The sequence below is a fragment of the Ixodes scapularis genome, unplaced genomic scaffold (genome assembly GCF_016920785.2).
Source record: "Ixodes scapularis isolate PalLabHiFi unplaced genomic scaffold, ASM1692078v2 PGA_scaffold1__304_contigs__length_218370807, whole genome shotgun sequence".
In the NCBI taxonomy this organism is placed as follows: domain Eukaryota; kingdom Metazoa; phylum Arthropoda; class Arachnida; order Ixodida; family Ixodidae; genus Ixodes; species Ixodes scapularis.
In genome coordinates, this window is record NW_024609846.1 from 101,066,395 (window position 1) to 101,083,347 (window position 16,953).

General features: G+C 43.1%; 1 protein-coding gene across 2 annotated transcripts; it reads left to right on the plus strand.

The window, feature by feature from the left end:
* Positions 1–837: 837 nt before the first annotated feature.
* Positions 838–16,248, plus strand: LOC115328054 (sterile alpha motif domain-containing protein 3). Of its 2 annotated transcripts, XM_040217929.2 has the most exons (8): positions 838–993; positions 3,976–4,172; positions 7,442–8,373; positions 9,542–9,605; positions 11,760–11,928; positions 12,822–12,943; positions 14,747–14,865; positions 16,175–16,248. In XM_040217929.2, exons 2-6 carry the CDS (start codon positions 3,977–3,979, stop codon positions 12,937–12,939), a joined length of 1,479 nt encoding a protein of 492 aa, XP_040073863.1. In that variant the 5' UTR covers positions 838–993; position 3,976; the 3' UTR covers positions 12,940–12,943; positions 14,747–14,865; positions 16,175–16,248. The 2 variants fall into 2 exon arrangements, with proteins under 2 accessions (XP_040073863.1, XP_040073864.1); XM_040217930.2 differs by lacking the exons at positions 14,747–14,865; positions 16,175–16,248 and having other exon boundaries at positions 11,760–11,897; positions 12,822–12,915.
* Positions 16,249–16,953: the final 705 nt, after the last annotated feature.

Sequence of the window (16,953 nt, forward strand, 5' to 3'; positions counted from 1 at the left end):
GATTTACCCTGGCACACTCGTCCACATCGTCAAAGAATTTCTTCCCAAAGCTATTTAGCAATGTTCTCAAATCATTCATTGGGAAGGACATGTTCAGCACCCTCAATGAACGCATATTTGACAACGACCCAATGCAAAGCCACGCATTTCACCTTATGTGATGCACCGCCCAGAAGTACTTTGACACCAAGCCGAACTTCTATATACGCACAGCCTCCACCCGCAGAAGAGCAGAAAAAGAGGTACAAAGCTGACACAGTTCCAGGGCCAGTGAGTGCACATACTCGGTTTTAAACAAGGATGATGAGCCAGGAGCAAACATTTACAAAAACAAGGCAGAGAAAATTTGAGGTAACATTATATCTGAGTCTAATGCATGTTTCTGTCGATGGACATCACTGTGAAAAGAATTCAGCAAGAGTTAAACTGCAGAGACTGTACATATTTTCACAGCGTGAATTATATACTAGTTTGCTTGTGTGAAGTTAAAACTCATTATATACACTGTAAAAAATGACCGTGAAATAAACAGTCACCTGACCGTGAACGTCACGGGGCGCCCACCGTAAAAAAAAATACGGTATGTTGACAATGTTTTTCGAGTGAAAAGAGTACGGCGACGGAGGAAAGAAAAGGAGCGAGAGAAGGTACGGCGACGGAAGGAAAGAAGCAGAACGCCCCAAGCGAGGCGCGCTACACACTCCGCGCCACGCTCCAGACACACGCACGGGACGCACGTGATGTGTTGGAGGCCTTCTGCGCCTGCGTCGTCGGGCTGCTCTCCAGTTCGCGGCTCGCGCCTTGACCCTCGCCCACAGCCCTCCCCATCGCGCTTTCGCGCCGTTCCCAACGTCGGGTCGCCATCTTTTGTTTCCCGAAGGAAGAAAACAAAGCGAGGAAAGTTTGCGGTAGGGAGCACGACCGTGGCTACCAAGACGGCTGACGGCGCAGTACCCGAGGCGTTTGGCGGGCCCGATAGTAAACGAACATAACGTGAGTATCATTTTGAATATGAATGTGGCAAGCACGATCCGATTCTGAGAAAATTAATGACCGTGGCCGGCAAGATCGAGAAAGAGCCGGCACCGACAAACCGGCAGCACGTGCGTTGACGGAGTGCATCGCTGGCCGGCTGGCGATCGTCGTTCGCGCTCCTTTTCGGGAAGGGAGCACAAGCGATTGAGAACCAGCCAAAGATAGCTTCAGATTAATACTGCACATTCTCGCGATTTGTCGGTCTTAGCTCTTTTCTCTCGCTTTAGTGAGGCGACGGCTTGAACAACCATGTTTGTTTGCCGTGTCTGTTCAAAGGGGTCAACCACGTTAGTCGAATATGTGCGTCATTATGACAGCCACGAGTTCGGAGCGCGGCAGATTCCATGTATACACGCAACTTGTTGTTTGCAGTTCACTACTTATGTAGGGCTCAGATGTCACATCTTACGGTTTCATAAAGGTCAACTGCGCGCGAGTGGACCTCGGCTCGATTTAACGGGTGACGTAAACTTAAAGTGCGGCGTGCACGGATGCGTTCGCGAGTGCTCGAGTAGGGCTCAGATAGTAACTCATCTTAGAGAGCACATCGACAACGGGCAGTCAGTCAGTTGCCCGTATTTTAGCTGTGACAAGTCGTTCACTGCGAAACCTACGTTTGCGTCTCACCTATCAAGAAAACATGTAAAATCAGCCCAACAAGCGAGCGGTTCTTCTGAGCAACAGGCAAGCGCCTTAGGCGCAACCAGTTCTTCAGGGCAACAGGCAAACGTGTTAGTTGCAACCGGTTGTCAGAGCAGTGCTTCTCCAAAAGATGCAAGCATGGAGGGTGCTAACTCTGTAGGTGGCACCCCTCAGTTTTCACCGTCTCCAAGTGAGTTAAAAGAGTGTGTCGAGTACGATCTGGCTCTCTTTTACCTAAAGCTAGAATCTAAGTACTGCTTACCTGCTTCCACAGTTCAGCATTTGTGGCAAGAAATCGAAAACCTGCATGGCTCGAGTAAGCAGTGCATGTTTAAAGCCTTGCATGACAAGTTGGAGGAACGCCTGGGGACGGCTGATGCTAAAGAAATTGTTGCGGATGCAAACAGCCACGATGTATTCAGCAGTCTGAATGCTACCGTGTTCAATAGTGAACACAAAAGAAGAGCCTACTTTAAACAAAAGTTTTCATACGTCCAGCCAGTGCAGATTTATCTTGGGCGTGACGGAAACAAGAGAGATCGCTCATTTCAATATGTGCCAGTACTGGAAAGCTTAAAAAGCCTACTGCAGGATGGTTCGCTTGCTGACTGCATTCTTAACACGTCTTTAGATGACAGGGACGCGAGCTACATGCAAGACATATCAGACGGTTCAGCCTACAAATCAAATCCTCTCTTTAGTACTGGGCTGCCAACATTTAAGCTACTGCTGTATCAGGACGCTTTTGAGGTTGTGAATCCTTTGGGATCCGCAAGGAAGAAGCACAAACTTGTTGGTGTCTACTTCACTCTTGCAAATTTCAAAAAACACAGGAGATCTACCAGAGATCACATTCAGCTGGCTCTTCTTTTTGCTGAGAAAGACATCAAAACTTTTGGAATCGAAAAAATTTTTTCTCTTCTTTTACGTGACCTGCTCGATCTCGAATTGAACGGAATTCTTTTTGATGGTGTGCACGTCAAGGGGACAGTCGTATGTATCCTCGGAGATAACTTGGGATCTCACTTTATCGGGGGCTTCACCGAAAACTTCAGTTCCTCCACTTTCATTTGCCGCTATTGCCTACTCACACGAAAAGAGTTCAGAGAGGATCCGTGTCGGCTTGGTGAAAAAAGGACTGCAGAAAAGTATGATTTGGCAGTTCAGGAGGTTGAAGAGACTGGGTCGTTTGTTGAAGGGGTGAAATCAAACAGCCCATTTAACAGTCTGACATTCTTTCATGTATGTGATGCGGGACTTCCTCCTTGCATAGCACATGACCTTTTTGAAGGTGTTGTTTCATACGACCTTCTCCTTTTCATAAAGCACTTTACAGAGACATGCGAGTGGTTCTCATTGAAATACCTGAACTTCAGGATAGCATCTTTCAAGTTCTTGGGCTCTGACACAACTAGCAAACCCTGTGAAGTAAACATAAAAGGAAATAAGTTAGTTGGTGAAGCTGTTAAAACATGGAATTTGCTGCGCCTGCTTCCTCTGTTTGTTAGCCATAAAGTTGACACTAAAGATCCCATCTGGTGCCTCTACCTTACCTTAAGGAAGGTGGTTGACATTATCTGCGCTCCCAAAGTAAATGAAGAAATGGTTGCCTACTTGCATGTGCTAGTTGAAGAGTACCTTGCAGACCGCAAAGAGTTATTTCCTATGGCACCTCTGAAACCAAAGCACCACTACCTGCTTCACTACTCCACGCTCATCACACAGCTTGGTCCACTAATAAACCTGTGGACGTTGAGGTTTGAAAGCAAACACTCATTTTTCAAAAATTGTGTGAGACGCCTGCAAAATTTCAAGGCACTGAACAAAACCCTTTCTGAACGACACCAGCTGTTGCAGGCATACCTGCACTCTGAGGCATTTTTCGATCCTGACATTGTAATGAAGGCAGGAATGCCTTTTCTAATTTCAACTTACTCGGAAGCTCTCCAGAAATGCTTAGGCAGTTTTAACTTCACGTCAGAAGACACCATGGTTACAAATGAGGTTTCATACAAAGGGACATCCTACTCATTTGGTGCCTTCGTACCTACCTGCATGGACAATGAGTTGTGCTTTGGTGAAATAATGTTGCTGTTAATTCATAACAGAAATAATCTCTTCACTGCTGTGAAAGTTTATAGCACAACATATTTGCCACATTTGCATTCATATGCAGTGCATGCATCAGAGCAGTTTGCATGCATGCACATTGATCAACTAACGGATTATTACCCACTACCTGCGTATAAGGTACAGAATGCAATGATGATCATCCCAAAACACTGGGTTCCTTCGTAGGATGCAGGCCGTCAAAGAACAAATAATTGCGGCCTTGCCAAACCTGACCTCGGGTGAGGTTGAGAGCGTCCTCAACAAATTTATGAGCCTTGGCGTAGAGTGCCCAAGTGACCTCAACTTTCTGACTGAGGGAGACCTCGCAAGCATACTCAAACCAATCCAAGCCAGGAAACTCATCGCCTACCTCAAGCCACAGAGTAAGTACAATATTTTTTCTACTCAGACTATTACTGGCAATTATATTATGTATTGCAGAGCATATTATGCTCTGCAATACATTATAGTATATAGGGTTCTGTGTTTTTGGAGTTTATCTTTTTTTTTTTTAATTTGGAAAATGTTTTTCGAAGTTTTATTTTTATTAAAAATTCAATGTTTTTTTTTTGTTTTTTTTTTTTCAGTCTTCAATTTTACAATATTTTGATATTAATTTCACAGTATTTATTCAGAAAAATTACAACAGGAATAAATAATAGTCAGTGAAAGAAACATCAAAGAACGCTGACAGAAATTTTTATTGTATAAAATATTTAAATAGAGCACTGCCTTGCAGTTCAAAACTTGGATGTATTACAAACAAGCCTGATGTAATAAACACAAGCATACAGTGTTTGTATTTTAGTGTAAGTGCTTCTGTCCCCAAAACGTATCCTCACTATCACAGATACTACACGAATGTGCTGTAAACCGGGTGCAGGGGAGAATGTTAAAACTTCAGCTTCTCGCAGCCACTCCTCCCATGAAATCGACGGGAACATAACACCCACTGTGACAGAAAAAAGGCCGCCCTTACTTCCTGTAGAAATCAGAGATGGTACAGTCTAAACTTAAGACAAGGAAAACCGCTAATAGAGTCGGATGCTTAGCTCCTCCTGTCGTCACCGAAAAATACATTATCCTCGTCAACATCACGCATCTCCTCAAGGCTAGTGGCCTTTCGCATTGATCAGGCATAGGCAAAATAACTAAGATTTGTTTGCCATCGTGACCTCCAAAATCAGCGTTTTTCAGAAAAAATCCGAATTGACAAAAAAGCTTTATAAAAAGTTTTAGCTGCGAGCGTTTTTTGGGTTTTATTAAATTCATTCGAAAACATGGAACCCTAATTATATATGAACAAGGCTGAAGGGCTTATTTGCTCGAAGTGCAGTTAAGTCGGACCACAATTAATATGTACCCAAGTCTTTGGTAGGTGCCAAAAGTACCTACTCAACTCCAACACACGGCTGGATGCACATTAGCTGCTGGACACAAGGTTGCATTCCCTTGTGAGGATCAACCTATTTGCTGACATACTATCATTCTTGTGACACAAACTCTCAGATTTTACTTTACTCACATCTTAGTACTTCCTGCTGCTCGTTTTCCAATCTCCCAACAAATCAATTAGCTGGCCGGTCAACTTTTCCACTATCTGGAAACAAAAGTATTGCAGATGTGCCAACACCGAATGGAACCAGACGCCAAACACAATCGACGCCTAAATAAACAGACTGCATTTTCGGACATACTGTGGTTGTGACAAGTGAGAGCCTGTGTTCCGCAGGTAGTTTAATCCAGATTAACAAGTTTGGCGACAATTAACTGCAGCAGCGAATCATGTTCGGTGAACTTGTGGGAGAGCAGCTTTCTCGTCGAAACATTCTGGTTATGCTTGAAGGGGTTATGAAACGCTTTTCCAACTTTTTCCTGTTTAGCTTTCCTCCTCAACTCATAAATAGCGCATTGTACCAAACAGTTAAAGAAGACGAACAGGGGGTGTCCCCTCTTGCTCGCACTCTTGTTTGTGTAATCCCGGACATATCCATTCTTCCGCTAGAAGATTAGCCCGTCGCTCAAAATTCAGACAAAAGTTGCTTTCCCCACCCCGTTCATTCCGAAGCTGACAGTGCTGTTGAAGCTATGTGCTCCTTGGGCCAGCCACACTTGCCACGTGAGCGTGTCAAATGTGGCTGCAGAGAATGAAGTCAGGTGATGAAAGGGAGGCGGCTGATTGGTCCGGCAAGCGCGTAGCTTCCACCACAATGTCAGCTTAGAGGTGAAGGGAATAAGTGAGGTCCGGTTGCGTGTGACGTCAGTTTGGACCCGATGACACGCTTTTGGGACCGCGGATGTATCACAGTGAAAAGGCAGAGAGGTTGCGAAGGGGAGGAGGTACGAAATAGTCCGCTCTGTTTTCAAATTTTCGCACTGAAAGTCAGGCTTTTGACTTCCTACTTTTTTTCTTTTGGTCCACTGAACGATGTGCTATTAGTAAAATTCCAATCTAAAATGATTTATCCCAACCCAAAAATCGTTTCATGGGCCCTTTAAAGGAGCTGTGCAACAATTTCAGGGCTTTCTTAAATAATTATGGAAGTTGATGCCTGACACTTCTGAAGTGAACTACAGAAAACAGATTTTGCCTGGATACCCCAGTTTTATTTTAAAAAATGAAAAAGATCCAGGTTTCTGCCGCCTCTCAACTCGTACGTCGTCTTCCAGGTCACGTGCGCAGTGACGTTGATGGGGTAGGTGCGGGGTTCCGGAAAAGTTCTCTCTTTACAGTTGTCAGTGAGAAGCGAGAACTCATCCGCTCGCGACCACGTGCTGGCGGGCGCAGCGCGAACACTATGGTGAAAGGAGGAAAGTCTCATCCGGGTCCCGCCATACCTGACCGGCTCTGTCCCCCTCCGCCTCCGGCTTCTGGCGGCTGTTCGCGGGAGCAGATAGAGCTCACGGTTCTGTGGACCTAGGATAGATTGTGCCACTAAAACTCCGTATAATAAAAGTTTTGTCGATGATACCAGGTTTTTGACGCATTTATATATATGTTGGAACGCCAAGATTTATAAAAAAAGTTACCTTTTATCGAGCAGGTATTCGCACAACTTGCTATCTTTTTACAAGATTCCCCATTGACGTCATGCCGCGTGTTTCTCATGGCCGCCGCTCGCGGCTGCAGGTCGGTGAATATTCTAAGTTTTGCCTCGCTATCATGCGGCGGAATCGCAACATTTCGATGAAAGGAGATGTGTTTTCTGTCATTTGTGACAAGGTGAATATCAAAAGTAAAAGATCCCAATTCTTCCAACGTTAAAATCGTTGCACAGCTCCTTTAAAAGCCCAGGACACCAAAATTCAGAGGTCGGCATTTTAGGTCACCCTCACTCACCCTCACCCTCAGAGCCACACTCACCTAAGCCCCTCACTCACCCTCACAGCTACATTCACCTTCAGCACTTCACTCACCCTCATCCTCACAGTCACACTCACCTTCAGTTCTTCACTCACCCTCACTGAACCTCACGGCCCTCACACCCCTCACACACTCATGGCCCTCACGCCACTCACCGCCCTCATGCCCCTCACTGCCCTCACGGCCTTCACGCACTCATAGCCCTCACGCCACTCACCGCCCTCGCACCCCTCACGCACTCACCGCACTAATATTCTAAACTTCCTGTTTTCTTAATCCTTTATGTAGATGTCTCCGACAGCAAAACTCCAGAACAGTTTGGGGCTACCTCTTCTGAAGCCAGCACCTCATCAAAAACAAGTTACCATGTCGACTCAACCTGGGCAAACAATTTTGACATACAGTGGAAGGAGATGCCGCCAAGGCTACAACAGGCCCTAAAGGAAAACAAACGGCCTTTGCCCAAAGATCGCAGGGAAATGGTCAGACTCATCATAAAGACGTCAATGGAAATGTGCCCACGGCCACTGAGGAAGCAGCTGGACATGATTGCAAAAAAAGTGGTGGACCAGTACCCATTGTCTTTCAAAGATGTCTTGGATGGAACAGTGGTTGGAACAGGACATGATTCTCTCCTGAACCAGCTTCTTGCCAGGGTGGAAAACGTGAGACGTGAAGACACGGAAAAGATAGCAGTGCCGACGCACACAAATCGAAAACAGAGGAAAGAGCGTAGCTACGGGTGTCAGAGCAGTTCCCCAGGTTACACACTTGAGGAAGAGCTGGAAATGAACAGCGACAAAGAGAGATTGCAGGCAATGTTTCGTGAAAGGTCGGCCAACACCGATGAAGTCCTTAAGCTCATGCGATCAACATATCCATTGCAACGTAGGGACATTAACTCTGAAGTGATGCCAATGAGAGAACTGTTGTGTGCATGGCCCTTCTTGTTCGTCCCTTCTGGTCTCTTCTGTCACTTTAGTGCCCTATGCAGTTTTGATATTCAAGACAGACTAAGGGAGTCGCTGCAAAAGAAGAAGGATGTAGTTCTCAAACTAATGAGACTGGACAAGAGGACAGAAAATGAGTATACCAAGCTAATGGAAGACATTGCAAAAGCTGGAGACAATGCAAGTCCAGAAGCTGGGTGCTTGGCACTGATGATACTACTTGTGACATGGTTCGGCGAAGAGAGGGACTGCCTCATTCTGAGGAAAGATGTGAGTGGTAGCATTTTATTTTCAAGCCTGATCTACTCCAGGTCAGAGTTCCTGCTAGCACTGCACCCAAAATGTAGTAAAGCATTTGTTGCTTTTCTCGTTGCATACAGCTATTTTGAGAGCTTAATCATTTTGACAGTATCTACAATCTTAAGCACTCTTGACTTCTTGGACCATTTCTTCTTGCCTTTGCACAATAACCTAAAGTTGTTACCTGCCAATGCATGTTGCATTAAACCTAATTTCTTTCCTAAAGCAAATTGCTAAGCACTGAATGCTATCCACAATGGCACATTGTCAGAGTTTGTGGTTTTGCGAGGAGGAATATCTGATTAAAAATTGTTTAACCACATCCATGACAATTTATCATTCCTAAGTCCAGAATGTCTTAAAAAAACCACTAAAACAAATTTTTTTAAACAGCGTGGTTAGGGCACATGTGTCAAAAAAGTAATTTTACGCAAAAAGAAAAAAATATTCTTTAGAGCAATATTGATGGCGTGAGACGCAATTTATTTGATAGTCACCTCCTTTCCACTCGCTTTTTCTCGGCATTTCAGGCACGTGAAGGAGAGGTGGATCGGCTTTGCATTTTATTTTTTAAGCCTCGACAATGAGGTGGAGAGAGTGTATGACCATCTCGTTGAGGTGGAAAGAATGTATGACCATTTCACGATGTCATGAACTTTGCGCACAGAAATTAAAATAAATATCACGCGATAAATATTGCTCTAAACATATTTTCGCATAAATTTATATTGTTGACGTGCGTGTCCCAACCAGACTGTATAAAAACAAATGTGTCAGAGCAGTTCCCCAGATTAAACACCTGAGGAAGAGCTGGAGATGAACAGAGACAAAGAGAGATTGGAGGCAATGTTTCGTGAAAAGCCAGCCAACACCGATGAATTCCTTACGCTCATGCGTTCAACATATTCATTGCAACGTAGAGACATTAACTCCGAAGCTATCCCAGTGAGGAAACTTGTGTGCATTGACTCCGAAGCTATCCCAGTGAGGGAACTTGTGTGCATGGCCCTTCTTGTTCGTCCCTTCTGGTCTCTTCTGTCATTTTAGTGCCCAATGTTTTCAGTGGCCTTGTAAGAATTAGTGGTTGTGGAAGCGGGGATTTGTTTTAACATAACCATGCGTCTTTCAATTTTTACAGCCATTTCTAACTGCTGCTGAAGTCGAGGAGGACCTGCCAATTTCTCCTTGCATTATAGCACTGGGTATGTTTATGAATAGATTGTATCATTATATGTACTACAAATTAGCCCTGTCCCTGAACTAAGTTCCAGAAGTTCAAGTTCTAATGTTACAACTTGTTATTAATGCAGAAGTAGAATATAAATAAAAATGGTGTTTGGCGTTTTTGGTTTAAAGCAGTAAAAGTGGCAACTTAATTTTTGTAAATTCAGTTTTAAACGAGAAAGGTCAGTATTTCAGGCCACTATGGCAAGCCAAGAGGAGACGGGATATGTCGTCGCACTTGACTGAGTAGTCGACTATCTCACCTACGTAACTGTGAAGTGTTCTGTTGGTGGAGGGTCTGCAGGACAATACTCTTTAGGGAGTACTTGGGTTTGTCGTGGATGCAATCTGCATTCATTTTGTGGCTCAGTCCTTGTGCATCAAGTTGGTGTCGTCTTCTAAAAGCCAGATTTGGAGTTTTTTGTTGTTTGTCACGCCCTTTGATTTCCACTGTTTCTTTTTTATGGGGAGGGGAGCTGTTTTAACACCTCCTCAAGCTTCTCTCTGGTTAGTGGGAAGCAGTTTTGATAATCCTATAAATATGAAGAGCAGAAAAGTGCCAATAGTTACGCTTGTGAATTTCACAGTTTAGAATTTGTCGTCATCCTTACAAAGTGCTAACCAAGGTTATGTTTGTCATGTCAGGAATTATTGCTGCGGATATATAATTCAGATATCTGTCTAATGTACTGCGTTTTGGAGCGACCTCATTGAAAAATGGAAGTAGTCGATGTGTATTCACCAAAAAAAAACCGGTAAGCTTTCATTTCTAAAAATGTTTGCCGATAAAATTGAAAATGTATGTCCGATCTTGGATTATGCGGGGTGCGTATGGGACCCATACAGGAAGCAGCAGGTTGCGCAAATTGAACGGATACAGAATCTGGCACTTCGGTTTTTTTTCTGAGTATAGGCGCACAGAGTTAGTTACGGCAATGAGAAATGAAGTGCGGCTAGATTGTTTAGAGAAAAGAAGGAAAGTGTGTAGATTAAAGGAATTATACGCGGTTGCTAATAATGGCTTGACAAAGATTAATTCTGAAGTGTACATTTTTGCCTTCAACATCACGCTCCAAAAGAACAAGCAATACTAAAGCAATTGAACCCTACCAGTACAGAAATGATGTATTTAAATACTCTTTCTTTTGTCGGACTATTATTGAGTGGAACACCCTGCCTGAGCAAGTTGTCAATTGTTGTAGTCCTCAATTATTTGAAGCACAGCTGAATCAATTGTTTGGTTAAATTTTGCATGTGGAAATGTTTTTGAGCATGCGTGGGTTGCTGCAACCTACCTGCACTCGCCTCATACGGTGAGTGCATGATTGAGTTATTTCTGTGTGTTGTTTTTTCCCCTCCTGTGTGGAACGACAGGTCCACAGTATTTCAAATAAATAAATAGATAAATTTCTAAATAAAAGCCAAAAGAAGTATGTCAAATCCTAGAACAATAAAAACCTAAAAACACTGATAACTAAATATAAAGCAGGTCTCAGAGTTTAAATCAAATACAAATCATTTAAAGTGTTTCACATGTCTGTCGGACAATTCATGAAATCTACAATGGCTACCTATAGCCCATAGCGACAACACACGTTTCCGAAGTTGCTAGAAGTGACAAATCATTCGATTTCTTTGCAACCAATAGAAGTATGTGCTAGATGTAACGATACAGCGAGTATCCATGCGAATGCGGTGGTCATGTGCAACTGGGGAGGGAGAGGGCCTTCGAGGTTCCTGTTCAGTTTTGGTGGCACATGTCTCCCCTCCACTAACCAGTGAACATTTGCCTAGGTGCCTTCACAGGCCATCCTCTCCCTTTCTGGAGTAGAATTCTGACTGGCCTACACTCAAGCAAGCTCACTCATAGTGGAGGGAAGGCAAATCGAGCCAAGGATCTCATCTCCTGTCGGCAAAAAGTAATGTTGGAAGTGTTTCGAATGTGGGGGGGAGACCGGCAGTGAGGGTGGGAGGGACGAAGCTGGGCCCCTTCCCTTCTCCCATTTTGTTTTTACAATTATTTGAAATGTCCACGATCTGGAGGTGCAGCCCAGCCCCATTGTTCCAATGCCTTGTCAGCAACTCTACTTATCTGAATGTTTACTATTTTCTCATTTTTTAAACTTTTGTAGGGGATGATCTGTGGACTGCCCACGAGTACGCACTCAGCATTGATGGCAGGCTCATGGTTCAGAAGATACCAGACGTCCCTACGGCATGGGCTGCACTCTTCGCGAGTCACTATTGCTTTAACATCTGCTACGCTGAAGGCCTGTCATCGACCCTCGAGTTCCTTCAGAGGTAATTTCCTGTTCTGTGATTTTGGTATATGTATGTGGATGCCTAGTAGGACTCCATACTTTTTATCTATATCATTTCCAGGCTTATTGTTCCTATCGAAATAAAGCAAACACCTTGCACATTTACTGTCATGAAAGACATAGAGCCACAGTTGGTACCTTCCTTCTCATTTGTGAAATAGAAGAGCACATATCTCGCTGATTGGAAGGCTGTCCCAATTGCTTCCGCCAGCTCCAAACAACTATAGCTCCCACATCCTGCACCAATGCTGCACTTTTTATTGAAATTGCACCCGAGCAGAGTCCACAGATCGAGCAGTCAAACAGCTTCAATTGCATGTATGCATAGGCCAGTGGTCTTGGTATTTCATCAGGCAGCTGGACTGCATTGTAATAACAAAGCTCAGAAATCAATTTTAGGGAAACATTTAAGCACAAAGCTAACACTACCTCAACCTGGCATGTAAAGGTGAAATAAACTAGAAAATAAAAAAATAGAGCTTATCTTTCAAACTGATTTGCCCCTTCTGACCATTACATGTCATTTTAACGTGCCCATCTACAACGAAACAACTCCAGCAATATTGCATATTTTGATATGCTCCCGCTTCTCACTAACGTTTTTGTATACAAGCTTAGTGTTTGGTCCCACCTATTATAACTTGTGGGTCCTCAGGTTAGGAGAGCTGCAATAGGGGGGCATGAAGAGATGCATGCGGCTCACGAGCCGCAGTTTGTCCCCTCCTGATATTCTCTTTACTAAATATTTTACTTTCTTCTAGTCTCTCCCTTCGGTCATGTATACATATGTGACACATATGACTAAATTGACTAACTTTTCAGGTTACCAACTTGGATGAAATGTTTCTTTCATGGCACTGATGCTTATTGCAGAGGTTTCCTGAGCATGAACCCTGACCGTGGCACCAGAGCCAAGCGCTCCAAGTCGGAAGTGAACAAGAAAGTACTTAACCTGGTCAAGAAAATAGCAGAGCTGGAGTGGAATGTGTGAGGCTGTAAGTATGATTCACTACAGTGTTCACTTAATAAATGGGAAGTGGACATGAGACTTATTTTGAAGAGAAGCAGAAGAAGGTGAAATAATTCAATGAGCATAAGAGTCCACTGTCACTAGAGAGGAAGAATAATTCTCAGAGATAGATAGATGCAGGGATACATTTACCACTAACGAAGAGTATGTGAAGGTTTTGTAACAGACCACTTAGCAAACTACAAGCATTACTCACTGGTATAGTGTGTTTTTCTGCCAGTGATGGATTTACAAAAAAAAATGCTCTCACTTCAATTTTTGCAAAAAAAAAAAAAATTGAATTTGGCGCTTGATTAGTACTTCTCGTGAGTCGGCCCCTTTATCAAATTATCTCTGCTGGATATCAAAACAATGATATCACACAGCTTATTTTAGAGCAAAATTTCCGGCTGTAGACAGGTACCTGGAAAGGTTAGTTCGTGAAATATTAAAGGCAATTTTGCAACTGTTACCCGTCTGGGAGGGGATGTGATGAGGTAGTTCACAATAATGGTTCTTCATTGATTCTGGCGAATGAGTGTTCGCCATCATTGTTCGCAGAGTCCCACCCAGCTTGTCACCATTCTGGGAATAATGGGATCACATAACCATCACCAGTGTGTGGTCACCTGATCATACTGCAAATAGTGAATCGGTCATAGTCAGATGGTCACATAACCACACACACCATACATCTGAGTGAGCCCAACACATTCTGACCTTTCATAGCTTTTGTGAGCATAATCAAGCTTGCCTAAATTTTTTCTTACATTGTTGTGATACTGCTCATGCCTACATTTCGCCACACATTACTTCATCCCATTATTATAGAAAGCAGTGAATAAGACCTTGCTTCATGGCTGGACCATCATCAGAGTGGGCTTGAGCAAATAATCAAAATTTATTGCTGCTCTGGGCAATATACTATTCAATTTTACTTTTGTAAAATTGATGCTGTGCTTTCAAGTTTGGGAATTTTCGGCATTATGTGTGGTCTGTCCAATCTAGTTAGCCACCACCATTGGGCGCACTTTTAACCATACACTTGTGCACCACAAAGAGGTGGTACCCACAGGTTTCACACTGATTCTGCATATCTCGTCTCGCTGTAGCAGAGGCTCATGCTTGAGAAGGAAAGTTGTCATTTAAACATATGGTCCACATGTCTTTGAATAGACAGGGAAGTTGAGAAATGATAATCTGAAAATTCTAAGTTGGTGTAAGATTTCAAAAACCAAGTCGTTTGCTAGTACAGGGTCTCCTAAAAAGTTCACGCACTAACATGGCCCGCAAATTTGAACATGTATATTATTTAGTGCATGGATTAAATGATGGAGATGTTAGTATTGTTGATAACAGTGCGGACATATCAAGTAGTAATATTCCTTGAACGGATATATTACTAGTTAAATTAACATGTTAGAATAAACATAAAAATCTTTGTTAAATGCAATTGTTGTGAATAACTATATTACAGAATTTTTTACCCTGAACTCGACACTAGTGGTAACACGGGTGGGAAAGGAAAGCAGGCATTGTCTTCTAGTTTTGACAGGCAAACAGATGTATCTTAATGTAGTATTCATAACAAAATGAATAGGAAGTGTGCTTTCAAAATCCAAAACTTCCTTTTGTTGCTTAAAAATATATTTTTGGCTGGCCCAGAAGGTGCTCCGAAATTACTCTGACCGTTTACATCACATCAGCACTAGCTTGGAGTTACTTTCCTTGATTTTTTCAGTCTGTGGTTTTCTACTCATTCTGTTCTGTTTGAATATGTCTGTTGAAGGTCGGTCATCTTATGTGGGAACGAGGCATGCGACATGGGGCTCGGGCTCATTCAACGCAAGGTCTTGGCACCAGGAAGATTTCAGCAGCCATAAGCAATGGCACTTGGGTCTAAATTTGGTGAGTATGATAATGATCGAGCACCCAGCTGCTTGTGTGAAAAAAAAAAGGGGGGGGGACACTTATGCTCGGCCTTAATGTATGACACGATGGCGGGAGGGCAGGGGGTGGAGGAGGAGAGGGGAGGTGGGGGCAAGGGCAGGGAGGGCAGCAGTGGGGAGGGGGGGGGGAATCCTATGATCCCTTGCATGCACAAGGGATCGTGGCGCAAAACATTGAGGGGTTTCTCGACATGCCGACGCTGGACGCCGGTTCTTTTGCTGCATTAACACTATTGGGTTGAAACATAACTTACCTAGCCTCACTTAAAACTCAAGCATAGCTTTACTACGCTGCCTATAATTACATGAAAAAATGTCTATGTGATGCTAGAAATGAGACATGGTTAACATGCAGTCATATATTTTAAGAGAAATGATGCCACACTAGGTATAGTGCACCTTATACATGGCAAATATAGGTCGATGAAATGAGAAGCATGTAAGAAGCAGCTGCATCACAAGCTGTCCTTGTTTATTTTGGATATCATCTAAAATTGAAGTGCTGAGCACACTGCTTTAACCATTTGTTTATCTGAAGTGACACTAGGCACAGTGCACAGAGATTCTATTGCCAGCTAAGCCTGACGTTCGCAGCTAGCCCTGATGCAACCGGCCACGACTATTCATATCTCTTATGGTGCGAACATGTCAGAGAAAGATTAATGATGCCTTTTCAATACTGCACGGTGGCAAGAGAATTGCAGTCTCTGGTGGTGGAGAAAGACTAGTTCTACGTTAGTGCCAACAAGACTCAACCAGCTTAACTCTCGATGAAGAGGAGGAGTAAATTTCTATGTGTGCTGCTTAATTAATGTCAACCCCTGATTTTGAAAACAAACTCACTCAGCTCTTAAGTTGAAAAATGTCTAGTAAGTAAATAGTAGGCTTTCCCATAAAATAGCTGTATTTTTGTGCAGCACTCTCTGCCAAACTTTGTGCATATCCTCTCATTCATTTGCCCAGGTATATAGGGGCTGTGCTGGGATACTGAAATGGTATTCGAGAAAACCAGAATACATGTACTACATGGCTAATATATAGCTACTGAGATATAATGAAGTTTTACTTGATTAGGACAAGCTAAGCTAGAGGGGGGGTTCAGTTGTCACATAAAGCTTCTTTCAAACATTGTAAGCAATATCAGCATCATTAGTTTCTTTCCACAGTGAATAAAGCGTGGCTAACATTATACAACATATCTGTTAAATTGCTTCTATTTTGGCACATTTATATATGTTATATTGATAACTGGTTTCTTTCTTTTCCAGATCAGAGGGTATATGGACCTGGGTCTTCATCATCCAAGTAAATAAATGTTCTGTTTTTATTTCTATCCTACACACAATTTATGCTGTGTTCTGGCTTAATTGCATTTGCATGTACATACACAACGATCGCATTGCAGACATGAAGACCACACTACAATTACAATAAACAGCATGCCACATATATTACAGGCACAAAATGGCTAACCTAAGGAGACTTCATGACCCATTGTTTGATTCATTGTCTGTTGACCAGTAGTAGGAAGTAAATCGAAGCAGCAAAACATGTGCGGTGAAACGCTAAGCATGTCGTACAATGCGCTGGGTAGATGATAGAATCCGACAATGCTTACTTTTGTCGAATTTTGCATACTTTCTGACATGTTGTACGAAGTGCTAGCGCTTCATTGTGCCAGCATTTTGCACCTTCAATTTACTTCTTACGATGGCCAACTGGCAGTGAATTAAACGGTCAACAATTTTACGGTGACCATTAAATTAGCAGTCAGTTGACCGGCAAATAAACTGCCACCATGCCGTGATCTTAGCGGCAGTCAGTAAATCTCGTTTACGGTGTGTTCAGCATCGCCCCGTAAAATTAACGGTATCTTTTTTTACTGCGACCGTTTAATTTACTGGGAGATGACGGTCAGGCAGTAAATTTGAATTTACGGTCTCCCGTATAAATTACGAGAAGTTGCTGGCAGCCAGAATGCCGGTCAACTTACCGTAATTTCGACGGCCCATTTTTTACAGTGTATAGTGTCATACATAATTTCAAT

Excerpts from the sequence above, each read along its gene's own strand:
- LOC115328054 (XM_040217929.2), top strand. The coding sequence starts at position 3,977 with ATGCAGGCCGTCAAAGAACAAATAATTGCGGCCTTGCCAAACCTGACC. Across the intron at positions 4,173-7,441 it reads CGCCTACCTCAAGCCACAGA|ATGTCTCCGACAGCAAAACT; the intron begins GTAAGTACAATA and ends TCCTTTATGTAG. Across the intron at positions 9,606-11,759 it reads TCCTTGCATTATAGCACTGG|GGGATGATCTGTGGACTGCC; the intron begins GTATGTTTATGA and ends AAACTTTTGTAG.